Raw genomic sequence first — 19,705 nt, 5'->3', positions numbered from 1 at the left:
GAGAGATTGGGTTTGTTCTCACTGGAAACATAGGAGGCTGAGGGTGATCTTATAGAAGTTTATAAAATTGAGGTGCATAGTTTAGATAGTCTTTTACCAAGCATTGGGGAGTCTAAAACTAAAGGTCATAGGTTTAAGGTGATGGGGAGAAATTTATAGGACATCTGAGGAGCAAGTTTTTTCACACAGAGTGCTGGTTATATGGAGCGAACTGCCAGAGAAGGTGATGGAGGCAGATACAATTATGGTGTTTAAAAGGCATTTGGACAAGTACTTGGATAGGAAAGGTGTTAAGGGCCTAATGCAGTTAAATAGGTTTAGTGTAGATAGGCATCACGGTTGGCATGGATGAGTTGGGACGAAGGGCCTGCTTCCGTGCAGTACAACTCGACGACTCTCTGTACTTCACCCTCTGGCTGTTTCCCCTCCCCTTTGGAATGTTTTGTACCCACTCTGAGACATTCCTGACCCTGGCATCAGGGAGGCAACAGACTATTCTGGAGTTTCGCTCTTGGCACAGAAATGCCTGTCTGTTCCCCTCATTAACAAAACCCCTATCACTTGCGCTCGACTAGACTTTTATCTCCACTGCTGTGCATCAGAGGTAACCGTGGTGCTTCAAACAGCTGCTGTTTTACTCTTAGAGGCCATTTTCCCCGCCCCCCACACCCCACATCCCACACACAGCAACAGTATTCACAATGGTATACAGTGGCATGCAAAAGTTTGGGCACCCCTGGTCAAAATTTCTGTTACTGTGAACAGCTAAGCGAGTAAAAGATGACCTGATTTCCAAAAGGTATAAAGTTAAAGATGACACATTTCTTTAATATTTTATTTCCATCCTTCACAGTTTCAAAATAACTAAAAAAAAGAAAAGGGCCTGAAGCAAAAGTTTGGGCACCCTGCATGGTCAGTACTCAGTAACACCCCCTTTGGCAGGTATCACAGCTTGTAAGCGCTTTCTGTAGCCAGCTAAGAGTCTTTCAGTTCTTGTTAGGGGGGGTTTTTGCCCATTCTTCCTTGTAAAAGGGTTCTAGTTCTGTGAGATTCTTGGGCCGTCTTGCACGCACTGCTCTCTTGAGGTCTATCCACAGATTTTCGATGATGTTCAGGTCAGGGGACTGTGAGGGCCATGGCAAAACCTTCAGCTTGTGCCTCTTGAGGTAGTCCATTGTGGATTTTGAGGTGTGTTTAGGATCATTATCCTGTTGTAGAAGCCATCCTCTTTTCAGCTTCAGCTTTTTTTTACAGACGGTGTGATGTTTGCCTCCATAATTTGCAGGTATTTAATTGAATTCATTCTTCCCTCTACCAGTGAAATGTTCCCCATGCCACCGGCTGCAACACAAGCCCAAAGCATGATCAATCCACCCCCGTGCTTAACAGTTGGAGAGGTGTTCTTTTCATGAAATTCTGCACCCTTTTTTCTCCAAGCATACCTTTGCTCATTGCGGCCAAAAAGTTCTATTTTAACTTCAGTCCACAGGACTTGTTTCCAAAATGCATCAGGCTTATTTAGATGTTCCTTTGCAAACTTCTAATGCTGAATTTTGTGGTGAGGATGCAGGAAAGGTTTTCTTCTGATGACTCTTCCGTGAAGGTCATATTTGTGCAGGTGTCGCTGCACAGTAGAACAGTGCACCACCACTCCAGAGTCTGCTAAATCTTCCTGAAGGTCTTTTGCAGTCAAACGGGGGTTTTGATTTGCCTTTCTAGCAATCCTACGAGCAGTTCTCTCTGAAAGTTTTCTTGGTCTTTCAGACCTCAACTTGATCTTCACCGTTCCTGTTAACTGCCATTTCTTAATTACATTACGAACTGAGGAAACGGCTACCTGAAAATGCTTTGCTGTCTTCTTAGAGCCTTCTCTTGCTTTGTGGGCATCATTTATTTTAATTTTCAGAGTGCTAGGCAGCTGCTTAGAGGAGCCCCTGGCTGCTGATTGTTGGGACAAGGTTTGAGGAGTCAGGGTATTTATAAAGCTTTGAAATTTGCATCACCTGGCCTTTCCTAATGATGACTGTGAACAAGCCATAGCCCTAACAAGCTAATGAAGGTCTGAGACCTTGGTAAAAGTTATCTGAGAGCTGAAATCTCTTGGGGTGCCCAAACTTTTGCATGGTGCTCCTTTCCTTCTTTCACTCTAAAATTGTACAAAACAAAAATAATACACTAATCTTGCTTAAAATGTTGAAAAGAATGTTTCATCTTTAACTTTATGACTTTTGGAGATCAGTTTATCTTCTACTCACTTAACTATTCACAGGAACAGAAATTTTGACCAGGGGTGCCCAAACTTTTGCATGCCACTGTACCTTTTTGAGAGGGGAATGATCAGAGGGGACTCCTGCACTACCTGGTTGCACTTACTGCCCTTTCTGGCAGTCACCCATCTGCGGTGTGACAATCTCACTAAATGTACTATCTACTACACTCTCCGTATCGCTGATGCTCCATAGTGGATCCGACTGCAGCTCCAACTGCTCCATGTAGTCACCAGGGACTACATGCTGGTCGTACTTACAGCAGGTGTAGTCACCAGGGACATGTCCCTGAACTCCCATATCCTGCAGGATGAGCATATCCTTTATCCCCAGTCCCTTCTTCTAAGAAAGAGAAGAAAAAAATCCTTACCTTGTCACTACTCATTAAATACCCAGGCTCACTAAAGCCCATACTTGAACCTCAACAACACTTTTAAAATGGCTGCTCCCAAAGTGGTTGCTTCCAAGATGGCCGCTCCATTTTACCTGGCGCTCTTTTGTACCTCACGACAATCGTGCAAGTGCTGCCACTCTTAGGCCTTACCTCCACTCCACCCTTTCCACTGCTCCTTTTATACCTTGCTCTCGATAATGCTGCAGGTTCTGCTGGTCTCATTGCTTGCCCCTAGGCCTAACCTCTGCTCTACCTTCCTGGCCCTCCTCCTGTACTTCGTTCTGGAGTCCATATCAAATGATGCTCAAGATTATTGGCTGCATTGAAATGACGACCCCTCCCATATTGCTCAGAAATTTGTCTTAAGACCCCAAATTCCGCCATGGAGTGATTATTCCACATCCCAAACCATCTGAGGAGGTGACCAGGAAGATTGATGAGGGTAGTGCAGTAGATGTGGTCTACGTGGATTTTAGTAAGGCGTTTGACAAGGTTCCACATGGTAGGCTTCTTCAGAAGGTCAGAGGCCAAGGGATCCAGGGAGGCTTGGCCGTGTGGATTCAGAATTGGCTTGCCTGTAGAAAGCAGAGGGTTGTGGTGGAGGGAGTGCATTCGGATTACAGGGCTGTGACTAATGGTGTCCCACAGGGATCAGTTCTGGGACCTCTACTTTTTGTGATATTTATTAATGACTTAGATGAGGGGGTGGAAGGGTGGGTTACCAAGTTTGCAGACGACACAAAGATCAGTGGTGTTGTGGATTGTGTGGAGGGCTGTTGAAGCTTACAGAGGGATATTGATAGGATGCAGAGCTAGGCTGAGAAGTGGCAGATGGAGTTCAGTCCGGAGAAGTGTGAGGTGGTACACTTTGGAAGGACTAACTCCAAGGTGGAATACAAGGTAAATGACAGGATTCTGGGCAGTGTAGAGGAGCAGAGGGATCTGGGGGTTCATATCCACAGATTACTGAAAGTTGCCACACAGGTGGATAGGGTAGTTAAGAAAGTTTATGGGATGTTAGCTTTCATAAGTCGTGGGATCGAGTTTAAGAGCCACGAGGTAATGATGCAGCTTTGGTTAGACCACACTTAGAGTACTGTGTCTAGTTCTGGTCGTTTCATTATAGGAAGGATGTGGAGGCGTTGGAAAGGGTGCAGAGGAGATTTACCAGGATGCTGCCTGGATTAGGGAGTATGGATGATGAGGAGAGACTGAAGGAGCTAGGGCTTTACTCATTGGAGAGAAGGAGGATGAGGGGAGACATGATAGGTATACAAAATATTAAGAGGAATAGATAGAGTGGGCAGCCAGTGCCTCTTTTCCAGGGCACCAATGCTCAATACGAGTGGGCATGGCTTTAAGGTAATGGGTGGGAAGTTCAAGGGAGACGTCAGAGGGAGGTTTTTCACCCAGAGAGTGGTTGGTGCATGGAATGCACTGCCTGGGGTGGTGGTGGAGGCTGACACGTTGGTCAAGTTCAAGAGATTGTTAGATAAGCATATGGAGGAATTTAAGATAGAGGGATATGTGTGAGGAAGGGGTTAGATAGTCTTAGGAGTGGTTTGAAGGTTGGCACAACATGGTGGGCCGAAGGGCCTGTATTGTTCTATGGTTCTATCTACTTTCTGGTTATTGAAGTGAGGCTGTCTTGCTTGCAAATAGTAGAAATTTAAATTCCTATTGTTCAGGGGGATAGACACAAGTATTAATAAGAAACAAGTCATACTTAGTGGTTTGATTGCTGTTTGAATTTTGTTTTGTCGAGTTACACAGCACAGGAAGGTAACATTTGGGGATATCATCTTTGTGTCTGCTCTTTTTGGACATTCTAATTTAGGGAATACCTCGACCATGGACAGGGTGCAAATGGAATGTATTAAGGTGGTCCCTATAATTAGGTTTTATTTACCGGGACATTTACATTAAATTACAAAGACATCTGGTAGAGATTGTTCAGTTATCATAGGTTTAGATGATTTAAATAAAGAAAAGCTCTTCTTTTGAAGGCTGAGAAAGGGAACTGACAGAGGTATACAACATTATGGGGGATATAAATGTTGTGGAAACTGAGAAACCTTTACCTTTAGCAGAAGTATCTTTCACCGGAGGCCAAGGGTTAAAGAAAGGGTAGGAGATTTAGAGTAAATTAGAGGGAAATATCTTTCTCCCAGAGGGTAGTTGAAATCTGGAATACACTGCCTGAGGAGGTGATGGAGAGAGGTACTCTTTGAACATTTCAGAAATATGTTCCAGATGTTGGGGAAGTCCAGGACCAGGGGGCGTGATTTAAGAATAAGGGCTAGGCCATTTAGGACAGAGGGGAGGAAAAACTTCTTTTCCCAGAGGGTTGTGAATTTGTGGAATGCACTGCCTCAGAGGGCAGCGGAGGCCAATTCTCTGGGCACTTTCAAGAAGGAACTAGATAGGTTTCTTATAGATAGGGGAATCAGGGGATATGGGGACAAGGCAGGAACAGGATATTGATTGTTGAGGATCAGCCATGATCTCAAAATGGCGGCGCAGACTCGAAGGGCCGAATGGTCTACTTCTGCTCCTATTGTCTATTTAGATGAGCAATTAAAATGCAAAGGCTAGGGGCTGAATGCTGGAAATTAAGATTAGTAGAAATAGGTACTTGATGGCCGTTACGGTGGACCGAAGGGCATGTTTCTATGCTGTATGAGTTGATGACTCTTTGACATGATCAATAAGCTGGTAACAAGAGTACATCAATTTAAAATTATCACTAAAAGAATCATGGACATTCTCCACAGAAAGTTCTTGGAACAGGAAATTTCTGACTAGAATCAGTAGAAGAAGCAGAATCCTTCAGATCTTTAAAAAAACAAACTAGGTAAGTACAATGAAAAGCTCAATTGTTATGTTCATTTGAAAGGATGACAGAAATGGGATTAATAGGAAACTACTTCAGGAAGTCTGCATAAGTACAATGGGCCGAATGGCTTCTTCTGCATTGTAAAACCATCCAATAATTCAATTCCATTACTTTTCTTTATTCAAAAGATCACTGAATTGAAACTTAAGCTCAAAAACTGAGTGGAAGCTTGACGAATTGTTCCTGATACCAGCAGCTCATAGGCACTGCAGCAACTGTTTCCTAATTAATTATGTCTCTATGAAAGAATTTGGAAATACCTTGTACTAACTTTGCTTTGATGTTTATTTATGATAGAGGAAAAATATATCACTGTGCAGCCATATGTCAACCAAGGCAAAGATGAGATTGGCTTTGAGAAAGGCGTCATGGTGGAGGTCATACAGCGGAACCTTGAAGGCTGGTGGTTCATCAGGTGGGCTTTATTTCATAGCTAACTTGAAAAATTAATAGCGTTTATGTTTTGCGGTTAATGTCTATTTACTTTACAGTCCAGAACAATCTACGTTGAGAGGCAACTTCTATTGTAGCTGTTAGGCCTCAAGAATGACAGTTATAATTAAAGTTTGCTTAATGGTTAAAATTATTCAACGGAGGGACATAGAAGAACAAAGAAAAGAACAGCAACATTAATCTCTATAGCTTTCATCATCTTGTGTTATTCCAAAGAGCTTTGCATTCAGTTTTGTACTTTGACTTCAAAAGTATTCTGATGTTGAGTTTCTACTCTAGGGCCTACAGTATTCACTGCATGTAAATGACCTTGGTTGATTGAGAAGTAATGGGAGCACAGTGAGCAGCAATAACTTCCTTTCCTGATTACTGTCTGCTGATATTTGTAGATGATGTATACGATCATCTAAGAATATAGGATTGGGCAGAGTCAACGTGGGCATTTGTGAAAGAAAAATTGCATCTGGCTAACCTACTAGAGTTTTCTAAAAACTTCAAAAAATTTTATTTATACAGCGCGGTAATAGGCCCTTCCAGCCCAACGAGCCCGTGCTGCCCAATTACACCCATTGAGGATGTGACAAGTAGTATAGATGGGGAACCAGTGTATGTTGTTTATTTGGATTTTCCAAAGGATTTCAATGCAGTCCCTTGCAGGAGATTGGTCAACAAGATTAGAGAACATGGAATCAGAACATGGAGCAGTACAGCACAGGAAAGGACCTTTGGCCCATCATGTCCATGATGCTGATCTAAGTAATCCCAAGTGCCAACACGTGGCCTTACCCCTCCATTCCCTGTCTTTTCATGTGTCTCTCTAAATGCCTCCTAAATGTTGCCGTTGTATCTGCTTCTGCTACCTCCCCTGGCAGCACATTCCTGATCTTAACCATATGTCCTCTAATATTTGACATTTCTACCCTGGGAAAAAGACTCTCTCTACCCTGTTCATGCATCTCATAATTTTATATACTTCTATCGGGTCACCTCAGCCTCTTGGCCCTGCAGAAAAAAACAATCCTTTGTTCTTTCTCTCTAACGTTCTAAATTTCCTCTCTCCAGAACCCTTCCCACTACTATTTAGTTTAAGCCTAATCTACAGCCCTAGTTTTTGGATTTGCTAAAACACTAGCACCTGCCTGCCTGTGAAGCCCATCCCAACAGGACAGTTCCCTCTTTCTTCAGTACTGGTGCCAGTGCCCCATGAATTAAGATAAGATATCTCTATTAGTCACATGTACATCGAAACACACAGTGAAATACTTCTTTTGCATAGAATGTTCTGGGGACAGCCTGCAAGTGTCACCACACTTCCAGCCCCAACATAGCATGCCCACAACTTCCTAACCTGTACATCTTTGGAATGTGGGAGGAAACCAAAGCACCCAGAGGAAACCCATGCAGACACAGGGAGAAAGTACAAACTCCTTATAGACAGTGGCCAGAACTGAACCCGGGTCGCTGGCGCTGCAATAGCATTACACTAACCGCTACACTACCATGCCTGCCATCGAAGCACATTTCTCCTATGAGTTTGCACATAGATCAGGTAGTAATCCAGGGATTACTAATCACCAATCTATCTGTTGTGCTTGCAACTATCCACACAAAATTGGGAGAAGTGACCACCTCAGAGTCCTAGAGATCTTTAGTCATGACACTGAGAATACGTTTATTCCATTGTGATGTGTGGTAGTACAACTCTGCTAAATGGGATCAACTCAGGACAGATTTGGCAATTTAAAACTAGGCATCCAAGAAGGAGTGGACCATCAGCAGTAGCAGAAATGTATTTCACCATAATATGTAAACTAACTGGTAAAAGTGAGATAACAAGAATTCAAAGTCTGACGTTTCTGTTAGAGAGAAGGGCAAGGCTGACAGGAATAGGGAACCCTGGATGATGAGGGATATTGAGGCTCTGGTCAGGGAAAAGAAGGCATGGGTCAAGCACAGAGAGCTAGGATCAAGTGAATCCCTGGATGAGTATAGAGGAAATCAGAAGAGCAAAAAGGGGACATGAGACAGCTTTGGCAGAGAAGATTAAGAAGAAAGCAAAGAGATTTTATGTATATGAAGGGAAAAAGAGTAACTAGGGAGAAAATAGGGCTCCTCAAAGACCAAAGTGGATATCTATGTGTGGAGCCGCAGGAGATGGACGAGGTCCCCAGTGAATATTTCTCCTCTATTTTTACCATGGAGAAAGACACAAAGACTTCAGAACTTGAGAGTTGATGCGGATGTCTTGGGAACAGTCTGCATTACAGCAGAGGAGGTGCTGGATGTCTGAAAACGTATGAGGGTAGATAAATCTTTGGAGCCTGATCAGATATGTCCAATAACACTGTGGGAAGCTGGAGAAGAAATTGCAAAAGCCCTGGCTGAGATATAGGACATAGGTCATAGGACATAGAACAGTACAGCACAGTAACACACCCTTCGGCTCACAGTAATGCCCAACTAAACTAATCCCTTCTGCCTACATAATGACCATATCCTAACCCTAATCCTGCACATTCGTGTGCCTATCTAAGAGCCTCTTGAATGCCTCTATCGTATTTGCCTCCACCACCGCCCCCCCCCCCCCCCCCCCCCCCCCCCCAGGGATAGTCATCATGGCCTTGTGTGGGGCAGGTCATGTCTTACGGACTTGACTGAGTTTTTTGAGGAGGTGACGAAGGTGATTGACGAAGGTAGAGCTGTGGATGTTGTCTACGTGGATTTTAGTAAGGCATTTGACAAGGTCCCTCATGGGAGGCTCATCCAGAAGATTAGGATGCATGGGGTCCACAGTTAATTCCAGGCACCCACCATTCTCTGTGTAAAATAAAACTTACCCCGCATATCTCCTTTGAACTTGCCCCCTCTCACCTTAAATGCATGCCATCTGGTATTAGACATTTCAACCCTGGGAGAAAGATACTGGCTGTCTATATACAGTATGCCTCTCATAATTTTATAAACCTCTATCAATTCACGCTCAGCCTCTGCTGCTCCAGAGGAAACAACCCAAGTTTGTCCAACCTCTCCTTATAGCAGATGTCTTTTAATTCAAGCAGCATCCTGGTAAACCTCTTCGGCACCACCTCCAAAGCCTCCACATCCTTCCTATAATGGGGCGACGAGAAAATGTAATACTCCTTTGCGGCTTAACCAGAGTTTTATAAAGCTGCAACATAATCTCTGGATTCTTGAGCTAAATTTGTCAACTAATAAAAGCAAGCATGCTATGTGCTGCCTTTAAAACCATATCAACCTGTGTAGCCACTTTCAGGGAACGATAGACTTGGACCTCAAGATCCCTCTGCACGTCAACACTGTTAAGGGTCTTGCCACTAACAGTGTATTGTTGCTTTACATTTGACCTCCCAAAGTGTAACATGTCACATTTGGCCGGATTAAACTCCATCTGCCATTTCTCTGCCCATATCTACAGCTGATCTATATCCTGCTGTATCCTTTGTCAGTCTTCTATGCTATCCACAGCACCACCAATCTTTGTATCATCTGCAAATTTACTAATCCACCTGTCTATGTTTCCATCCAGGTCGTTTATATACATCACAAACAGCAGAGGTCCCAGTATGGATTCTTGTGGAATACCACCAGCCACAGACCTTCAGCCAGAATAAATCCCATCGACTATTATACTCTGTCTTCTATGGACAAATCAATTCTCAATCCAAATGGCCAATTCACTGTGGATCCCATGCATCCTAATCATCTAGATGAGCCTCCCACGAGGGACCTTGTCAGGTGCCTTACTAAAATCCATTAGACAACATCCACAGCTCTACCTTCATCAATCACTTTCATCACCTCCTCAAAACTCCATCAAGTTAGTAAGACATGACCTGCGCAGCACAAAGCCATGGTGACTATCCCCAATTAGGCCATGGTTTTCCAATTATTCATAAATCCTATCGCTAAAAATTCTCTCCAGTAACTTCCCTACCACCAACGTGAGACTCGCTGGTCTATCATTTCCAGGATCATCCCTATTTCCCTTCTTGAATAATAGAACGACATTAGTTACTTGCCAGTCCTCTGGGACCTCGCCTGTGGCAAGAGAGGACACGAAGTTATTGGTCAAGGCCCCAGCAATCTCATCTCATGCCTCTCTCAATAACCTGGGCTATATCCCATCAGGCCCTGGGGACTTATCCACCTTTAAGAGACCCAAAACGGCTTCTTTCTTTATCTCAAAATTCCCTAGCACATTAGCACGCTCCACACTGATGTCACTATCCTCCACATCCTTCTCCTTGGTAAATACTGATGCAAAGTACTCGTTTAGGACCTCACCCACATCCTCTGCCTCCAAGCACATGTTCCTTCCTTTATCCTTGAGTGGTCCTACACTTTCCCTAGTTATCCTCTTGCTCTTGATGTGTGTATAGAATGCCTTGGGATTCTCTTTAATCCTACTTGCCAAGGACTTTTCATGGCCCCTCCTGGTTTTTCTAATTCCCTTGAGTTCTTCAAGGGCTCTGTTTGAATTTAGCTTCCAAAATCTTACATACGTTTCCTTTTTCTTGACTAAATTCATCACCTCTCTCGACATCCAAGGTTCCCTCACCCTGCCACCCTTGTCCTTTCTTCTTACTGGAACATCCCTGTCCCGTACTCTGTGCAGTTGGTCTTTGAACACCCTCCACATGTCAGATGAGGACTTGACCAAAAACAGCTGTTCCTAATTAAGTCTCCCTGGTTCTTGCCTAATACTCTTGTAATTTGACCTGTTCCAATTTAATACTCTCCCACAAGGTCCATATTTATCCTTATAGCTTTCTTATAACTTAATGAGTTGTGATCACTGTTCCCTAACTGTTAGAACCATAGAACACTACAGCACAGTAAACAGGCCATGCGGCCCTTCTAGTCTGTGCCGAAACTTTATTCTGCTAGTCCTATTGACCTGCACTCAGTCCATAACCCTCTAGACCTCTCCCATCCCATGTATCTATCCAATTTATTCTTAAAACTTAAGAGTGAGCCCGCACTTACCACGTTCCACGGCTCGTTCCACACTCCCACCACTCTTTTGAGTGAAAAAGTTCCAACTAATGTTCCCCCTAAATCTTTCCCCTTTCACCCCAAAGCCATGTCCTCTCGTACTTATCTCACCTAATCTAGGTGGAAAGAGCCTACTCGCATTTACTCTGTCTATACCCTAAATAATTTTGTAAACCTCTATCAAATCTCCCCTCATTCTTCTGCACTTCAAGGAATAAAGTCCTAACCTGCTCAATCTTTCCCTGTAACTCAACTCTTGAAGACCCGGACACATTCTAGTAAGTCTTCTCTGCAGTCTTTCAATCTTACTGATATCCTTCCTATAGTTAGGTGACCAGAACTGCACACAATACTCCAAATTTGGCCTCACCAATGTCTTATACAACCTCACCATAACATCCCAACTCCTATACTCAGTACTTTGATTTATGAATGCCAGGATGCCAAAAGCCTTCTTTACAACCCTGTCTTCCTGTGATGCCACTTTCCGGGAATTATGTAGCTGAACTCCCAGTTCCCTGTGTTCCTCTGCACTCCTCAGTGCCCTACCATTTACTGTGTATGTCCTACCTTGATTTGTCCTTCCAAAATGCAACACCTCACTTGTCTGCATTAAATTTCATCTGCCATTTTCTGGCCCATTTTTCCAGTTGGTCTAGATCCCTCTGCAAGCTTTGAAAGTCTTCCTCGCTGTCCACAATGCCTCCAATCTTAGTGTCATCAGCAAACTTGCTGATCCAATTTACCACATTATCATCTAGATCATTGATATAGACAACAAACAACAATGGACCCAGCACAGATCCCTGAGGCACACCACTAGTCACAGGCCTCCAGTCTGAGAAACAACCATCCACTACCACTCTGTCTTCTCCCACACAGCCAATTTCGAATCCAGTTTACAACCTCTCCATGGATACCTAGTGTCTGAACCTTCTGAACTAACCTCCCGTGTGGGACCTTGTCAAAGGCCTTACTAAAGTCCATGTAAACAACATCCACAGCCTTTCCTTCATCTACTTTCTTGGTAACCTCGAAAAACTCTACAAGATTCATTAAACACGATCTACCACGCACAAAGCCGTGCTGACTACCTTTAATCAGCCCTTGGCTGTCCAAATACCTGTATACCCAACCTCTCAGAACACCTTCCAATAATTTGCCTACGACTGATGTCAGGCTCATCAGCCTGTAATTACCTGGTTTACTTTTAGGGCCTTTTTTAAACAATGGAACAATATGAGCTACCCTCCAGTCCTCCGGCACTGCACAGTGGCTAAGGACATTTTAAATATATCTGCCAGGGCCCCTGCAATTTCTACACTAGTCTCTCTCAAAGTCCGAGGAAGTATCATGTCAGGCCCAGGGGATTTATCTACCTTTATTTGCTGTAAGGCAGCAAGCACCTCCTCTTCCACAACACTACTGCTTGTTACCCTTCCTTCCATATCCACTATGCCAGTTTCCTGAGTAAATACTAATGCAAAACAACTGTTTGAGATCTCCCCCGCCTCTTGAGGCTCCACACCTAGCCAACCACTGATCTTCTAGCGGACCAATTTTGTCCCTTACTATCCTTTCACTCTTCATATACTTGTAGAAACCCTTCGGGTTTACCTTCACATTATCTGCCAGAGCAACCTCCTGTCTTCTTTTTGCTCTCCTGATTTCCTTCTGTTCTCCCACTGTTACCTGGCCAGGCTCATTACCCAAACACCAGCTCCAGTTTGGCCCCTCCTGTTGTTGGACTAGCTACATACAATTTAAGAAACCCTCCTGGATGCACCTAACAAATTCCGACCCGCCTAAACCTCTTGCACTGAGGTCCCAGTCTATATTAGGGAAGTTGAAGTCACCCACTACAACAAGCCTGTTTTTACACCTTTCCCTCATCTGCCTGCATATCTGTTCCTCAATGTCCCAGTGGCTGTTGAGAGGTCTGTAGTATAATCCCATCAGAGTGATTGCACCTTGCTTATTTTTAAGTTCTACCCATTTAGAGTCAGTGGATGAGCCCTCCATTATGTCCCCTCTGTGCACCTGTGATATTGTCCCTGATTAATAGTGAAACTCCTTCCCCCCCCCCCTCACCTTTTTACCTCCTTCTCTATCTTTTACAAAACATCGAAACCCTGGAACATTAAGCATCCGTTCTTGTCCCTCTCTCAACCAACCAAGATATATTTGTCATCATTAGCTGCCAAAGGAATGGAAGGTGGCTAATGTGGGGCCTTCATTTAAGAAGGGCTGCAAAGAAAAACCTAGGAACTATGGACCAGTAAGCCTAACATCTGTGGCAGGCAAGCTACTGGAGGATTTGAGGGATGAGATATACATGCACTTGGAAAGACGGGGGTCGTCAGCATAGCTTTGTACATGTGCATGTGAGATTATACATCACAAATTTGATCGAGCTTTTTGAAGAAGTAACCGAGAAGGTTGTTGAGGGCAGGGTGGTAGACATAGTCTGCAAAGTCTACAGCAATCCCTTGATAAGGTTCCACGTGGTAGGCTGCTATGGAAAGTTAGTTTGCATGGGATCTGGGGAGAGCTCACTAAGTTGATACACAATTGGATTGATGGTTTGATGGTAGGGAGCAGAGAATGTTGGTGGAAGGTTGTTTTTCAGACTGGAGGCCCATCACTAGTGTGTGCCTCAGGGGTCAGTGCTAGCCCATTGTTATTTGTCATCTATATCAACAATTTGAATGAGAATGTACAAGGTATAGTTAGTAAGTTTGGAGATGACACTAAAATAGGTGGTGTTGTAGACAGTGAAGATGATTATCAAGAATTACAACAGGGTCTTGATCATCTGGGTAAATTGGCCAAGGAATGGCAAATGGAGTTTAATTTGGATAAGTGCAAGGTGTTGCATTTTGGGAAGACAAATCAGGGTAGGGCTTCCATAGTGAATGGTAGGGCCCTGGTGAGTGTTGTAGAACAGAGGGACCTAACAGTACAAGTACATGGTTCACTGAAAGTGGCATCAGAAGTAGACAGGGTGGTGAAGAAGGCTTTAAGCACTCTGGCCTTCATCAGTCAGGGCATTGAGTATAGAAGTTGAGATGTTATGTTTCAGTTGTACAAGATGTTGGTGAGGCTGTATTTGGAATATTGTGTTCAGTTCTGGTCACTCTGCTGTAGGAAAGATGCCATTAAGTTGGAAAGAGTGCAGAAAGGATTTATAAAGATGTTGCCCGGACTCAAGGGACTGAGTTCTGAAGAGAGGTTGAGCAGACTTGATTCACTGGAGTGTAGGAGAATGAGGAGTGATCATATAGGGGTGTATAAAATCATAAAGGGCAGAGATAGTGAATGCATGCATTTTTTACCCAGGGAAAGGGACCTGAGGGGCAACTTCTTCACATAGAGGGTGGTGGATATATGGAACAAGCTGACGAAGGAAATGGTTGTGGTACAATAACAACAGTTGGAAGACATTTGGACAGGTACATGGATAGGAAAGGTTTAGAGGGAAATGGGCCAAACGCAGGCAAATGGGATCTGCTTAGATAGGCATCTTGGTCGGTATGGACCAGTTGGGCTGAAGGGCCAGTTTCTGTGTGGTATGACTCTCTAACTCATGGCCTGGCATTTCCCTTACTCTCCTCTTGCAATAAAGCTTGGAATTAACCCTGATTCAATGAAGAGTGCAGAAGGGCCTGCTGAGAGCAGCACCAGGTGTACCAAACTGTTGAAGCTGCAACACCAGACTACATGTGTGCCAAACAGCAAATATAGCATTCAGTAGAACAAATTGTCATCGTCGACATTTTATTGTTGCTGCATTTAAATTCTGGAACTTCTTTACCAACAGCATCTTGGGAACACCTTCACCAGAAAGAAAGCAGTAGTTCAATAAGGCACACAGGCCATCACCTTTTAATGGGCAAGGACTGCTGGCCATACCAGTAATGCCCACATTCAAAAAAAGCAATAAATAACTCAAGTTATGGCACTCTTGCCTTTGCTGGCTGGGACACAGAATTCAAGTGTAGGGAGGTCATGTTTGATATAAATCAAATGTGTTAAACCACTGCTAGAGTACTGAGTTCTATTCTGATCATGTTACAAAAGAGCAGTAGTACAGCAAAGAAGTGCAGGAGAGAGTTATGAGGATGTTCCCAAGGCTGGAAATTTGTGATCAGTGTGCTAAACTTAGTTTCTTCAGAGATTAGCTGGATTTTAATGAGGTGTATAAAATTATTAAACCCTGGGCAGGGCAAACAGGAAGGATCTGACAGCTGTTGATAACCAGATTTAAGATAATTTGTAGAAGGATTAGGGAGCACTGAGGGCAGATTTTTTTGTGGCAGCTGAAGTGTAGTTGGATTCTGGAACTCACTGTTGAAATGGTAGTGGAGGTAAAAACCCTTTCACATTTTTAGGTACTTGGAGGAGCACTTGAAGAACAATAACCTGCATGTTTGCTGCACAAGTTGACATGGGAGCATTCCAAATAATTCTCTTTCAACTGGCATGACCGATGGGTTGAATGACCTTCTTTTCTGCCCTTAAGTTACTATGGTTCTAAAAGTGGCTCTGAAAAATCCACTAGAATTGAAAAGTTAGATATGTGAAGGCAGATTTGGCAAGTTTTTATTCTGTTACATATATTGTAAGTTCTGCCTATTCATAATTTGTGGCAGAAAATCCAGCTAATCATTTGGTGGGGCCCATTTTCTGGAAATTGTGCAGGCATAGTCAGCTGTGATTTACTTCTGTTCTTTGGACTTTACTATTAGTACAATAATATGAAGTGAGGGAGTTTGGGTCCCTTGATATCTCTATACTCAATGGCCAATCACGCTGCCTGTTGGTGGAACTCATCCAACTCTCCCAGAATGCTTCTGTCAGCAGATTCCCTCATTTCCCGTCTTTTTCATAGTTATTCCCCACTGGAGTAATTCCAGAATTTCAGAGCTGGAAAGCAGATGGCAGGAAGTGGCTCTCAGACATGAAGACATTTTAGTCCACTAACTTGTTTGTCTATTTCTTGCCTGCATTTACTTGTTAAAAAGCAAAGCCTTGGCTTGGACCACATTAGAGTTTTTTAGTTCACTGCAACACGGTTCAAATTAATCTCCTGAAAAGTCAACAATGTTTATCTGCCTGTGAGCTAATCATTGTTTGAAGGTTCTGCTCTTTGAGGTGATTTGTGTGTCACTCACTAGTAATACTTTTAAGAGGTTTCCACTGCAACAGTATGGTGAATATTGTTTTAAACACGTAGATAGATTTGTCTCAGTATGAGTTAATCGTAGAAAAGCTGCATTTCTGCTTTTGATTACAGTAACAGAAGTTGCTGCCAAATTACATCACTCTGCACAAAAAGGAATATTCAACAAGGTTCTTCTCTGGCTGCAAGACATTAGAAAACGTGTGTCCAAATTATTGAAGTCTAATCAAGCTGCGTTCCTTTGTCAGACCAGTGTTAGGGTTCACAATATTTGATGCTTGAGTCAAACAGCACTGACACAGAGCCTTCAGCCCATTGTGTCCATGCCAACCATTTATTACCTATCTATACTAATCCTCAGCCCATAGTCTTCTATGCAATAGTATTCACATGCTCATCTAGATATTTTTTAAATGTTTTGAGAGTACCTGCCCCTCATAATTTTGTATGCCTCAGTCAGGTCCTCTGTCAACCTTCTCTACTCCAAGGAAAATAGACACAGCCCACCAGTTTATTCCCAAGGCAACATACTATTGAAACCTCTCTACAAGCCCTCTAGTACAATCACAACCTTCCTATTGTGTGGCAACCAGAACTGCACACAGCTGTGTCCTAACTATTGTTTTATACTCCATTCTCTCGTATTTTGTGGCTGGCTAATGAAGGCAAATACCCTATAGGCCTTCTTCATCACCTTAGCTATCGAAGGTTAAGCAAACTTGGATTATTTTCTCTGGAGCGTCGTAGACTGAGGGGAGACCTGATCGAAGTTTATAAAATTATGAGAGGCATTGATAGGGTAGATAGTCAGTCTTTTTCCCAGGGTGGAAATGTCAACTACCAGAGGACATTGGTTTAAGGTGATGGGAGGAAAATTTAAAGGAGACTTGAGGCAAGTGTTTTACATACGGATGTAACTGCACTGTGTAATGAATTGACCTGTAAGATCAGTATGCAAGACAAGTTTTTCACTGTACCTCGGTACAACTGACAATAATAAACCAATACCAATACCAGAAAAAAGTGACTGGAATGTGCTTAGAAAATTGAACATAGAACAGTACAGGTGAGGTCCCAGAGGGCAGGCGAGCAGCTAATGTTCCATTGCTCCAGAAGGGAAATGGGAATAATCCTGGAAACTATAGATTGGGAAGTCTCACATCAGTGGTAGGGAAGCTATTGGAGAGGAATCTTAGGAATAGGATTCATGAGCATTTGAAAAACTATGGTCTAATTAGGTACAGTTAGCATGGCTTTGTGTGGGGCAAGTCGTGTCTTACTAATAAGGTAAGGGGAATGAAACTTACAAGACAAATGGAAAGTTGGCCTTCATTGCTAGAGGGATTGAATTTAAGAGCAGGGAGGTTATGCTGCAACTGTACAGGGTACTGGTGAGGCTGCACCTGGAGTGCTGCGTGCAGTTCTGGTCTCCTTACTTGAAGCTTTGAGGCAGTGCAGAGGAGGTTCACCAGATTGATTCTGGAGATGAGGGGGTTAGCCTATGAGGAGAGATTGAGTCGCCTGGGACTATACTCGCTGGAATCCAAGGGATCTGAAAGAAACATGTAAAATTATGAAAGGAATAGATAAGATAGATGCAGGGAGGTTGTTTCCAGTGGTAGGCAAGACCAGAACTAAGGGACATAACCTCAAGATTCGGGGGAATAGATTTAGGATGGAGATGGGGGGGGGCAGGCACGGTAGTGTAGTGGTTAGCGTAATGCTATTACAGCGCCAGCGACCCAGGTTCAATTCCGGACTCTGTCTGTAAGGAGCTTGTATGTTCTCCCTGTGTCTGCATGGGTTTCCTCCGGGTGCTCCGGTTTCCTCCCACATTCCAAAGACATGGGTTAGCAAGTTGTGGGCATGTTATGTTGGTGCCGGAAGCGTGGCGACACTTGCAGGCTGCCCCCCAGAACACTTTACGCAAAAGATGTATTACACTGTGTATTTCAATGTACACGTGACTAGTAAAGATCTCTTACCTTAAAAAAAACTGCTTTTCCCAGACAGTAATGAACCTGTGGAATTCTCTGCCCAGGGAGGCAGTAGGAGCTACCTCATTAAATATATTTAAGACACAATTAGATTGATTTTTGCATAGTAGAGAAATTAAGGGTTATGGGGAAAAAAAGGCAGGTAGGTGCATCAGCCATGATCTTATTGAACGGTGGGGCAGGCTCAACAGGCCAGGTGACCTACTCCTGCTCCTACTTCTTGTGTTCTTACTAATGATTGAGTTTTTCAAGGAGGTGAAGAAGAAGAGTGATGAACGTTGAGCTGTGAAAGTTGTCTACATGACAAAGTCCTTCATGGTAGGCTCATCCAGAAGTTTAAGATGTATGGGATCCACGATGACATGGCCTTTTAGATACAGAATTAGCTTGCCTATGGAAGACAGAAGGTAGTGGTCGATGGGATTTATTCTGACTGGAGGTCCGTGACCAGTGGGGTTCCTCAGGGATCCTTACTGGGACCTGTTTGTATATATATTAATGAGTTGGATGAAAACATGAATCGATGGGTTAGTAAGTTAGCAGACAATACAAAGATTGGTGGTGTTGTGGATAGTGTAAAGGATTGCTAAAGGATACAGTGGGATATAGATCAACCGCAGATATGGGCAGAAAAATGGGAGATGGAGTTTAATCCAACCAAGTGTGAGGTGTTGCACTTTGGGAGATCAATTGTAAAGGAACAGTAGACTTTTAATGGCAAGACACTTAACAGTGTTGATGTACAGAGGGATTTTGGCTGCACAGGTCGATAGTGGCAAATAAGGCATATGGCATCCTTGCCTTTAGTAGTCGAGTTATTGAGTTCAAAAGTCAGGAAGCTGTGTTGCAGCTTTATAAAACTGGTTAGCCTGCATCAGGAGTATTACATTCAGTTTTGGTCACCCCATCATAGAACATAGAACAGTAGAGCACAGAATAGGCCCTTGGGTCCACAATGTTGTGCCAACATAGCTATTCCCTGCTACCTACAGAATGCCTATATCCCTCTATTTTCCTCTCATTCATGTGCCCATCCAAGCCCCTCTTAAAAGCCCTATCAGGCAATGCATTCCACGCATCCACCACTCTCTCAGTAAAATACGTACCCCTCACGTCTGTTCTGAACCTACCCCCCCCCCCCCCCCAACCTTAAAAGCATGCCGTCTGGTATTGGATCGCTCAATTATGGGAAAAAGATATTGCTTGTCCACCCTATCTATGCCCCTCATAATTTCATACACTTCCAACAGATCACCCTCTGCCGCTCCAGAGAAAAGAGCCCAAGTTTGTCCAGCCTCTCCTGATAGCACATGCCCTCTAATCCAGGCAGCATCCTAGTAAACCACCTCTGCACCCTCTCTAAAGCCTCAACATCCTTCCTATAGTGAGGTGACCAAAATTGCACACAGTACTCTAAATTGTGATCTTGTGAAATTCTTGACTCCTGTACTTAATACCCTGATTAATAGATGCAAGCATGCCATAGGCCTTCTTAACCAC

General features: G+C 43.5%; 1 protein-coding gene across 4 annotated transcripts in view; it reads left to right on the top strand.

Annotated features, from left to right (window-relative positions):
* Positions 1-19,705, top strand: part of sh3pxd2aa (SH3 and PX domains 2Aa) — a 434,682-nt gene that overhangs the window by 352,628 nt on the left and 62,349 nt on the right. For all 4 annotated transcript variants that reach the window (XM_052027259.1, XM_052027258.1, XM_052027260.1 and 1 more), the window contains one exon: positions 5,855-5,972. In XM_052027259.1, the coding sequence (XP_051883219.1) occupies positions 5,855-5,972 (118 nt within the window). The remainder of the gene's footprint in view (positions 1-5,854; positions 5,973-19,705) is intronic.

The sequence above is a fragment of the Pristis pectinata genome, chromosome 12 (assembly GCF_009764475.1).
Source record: "Pristis pectinata isolate sPriPec2 chromosome 12, sPriPec2.1.pri, whole genome shotgun sequence".
NCBI lineage: Eukaryota > Metazoa > Chordata > Chondrichthyes > Rhinopristiformes > Pristidae > Pristis > Pristis pectinata.
Note: the sequence above shows the minus strand (reverse complement) of the source record. Positions and strands in the feature narration are given on the sequence as shown.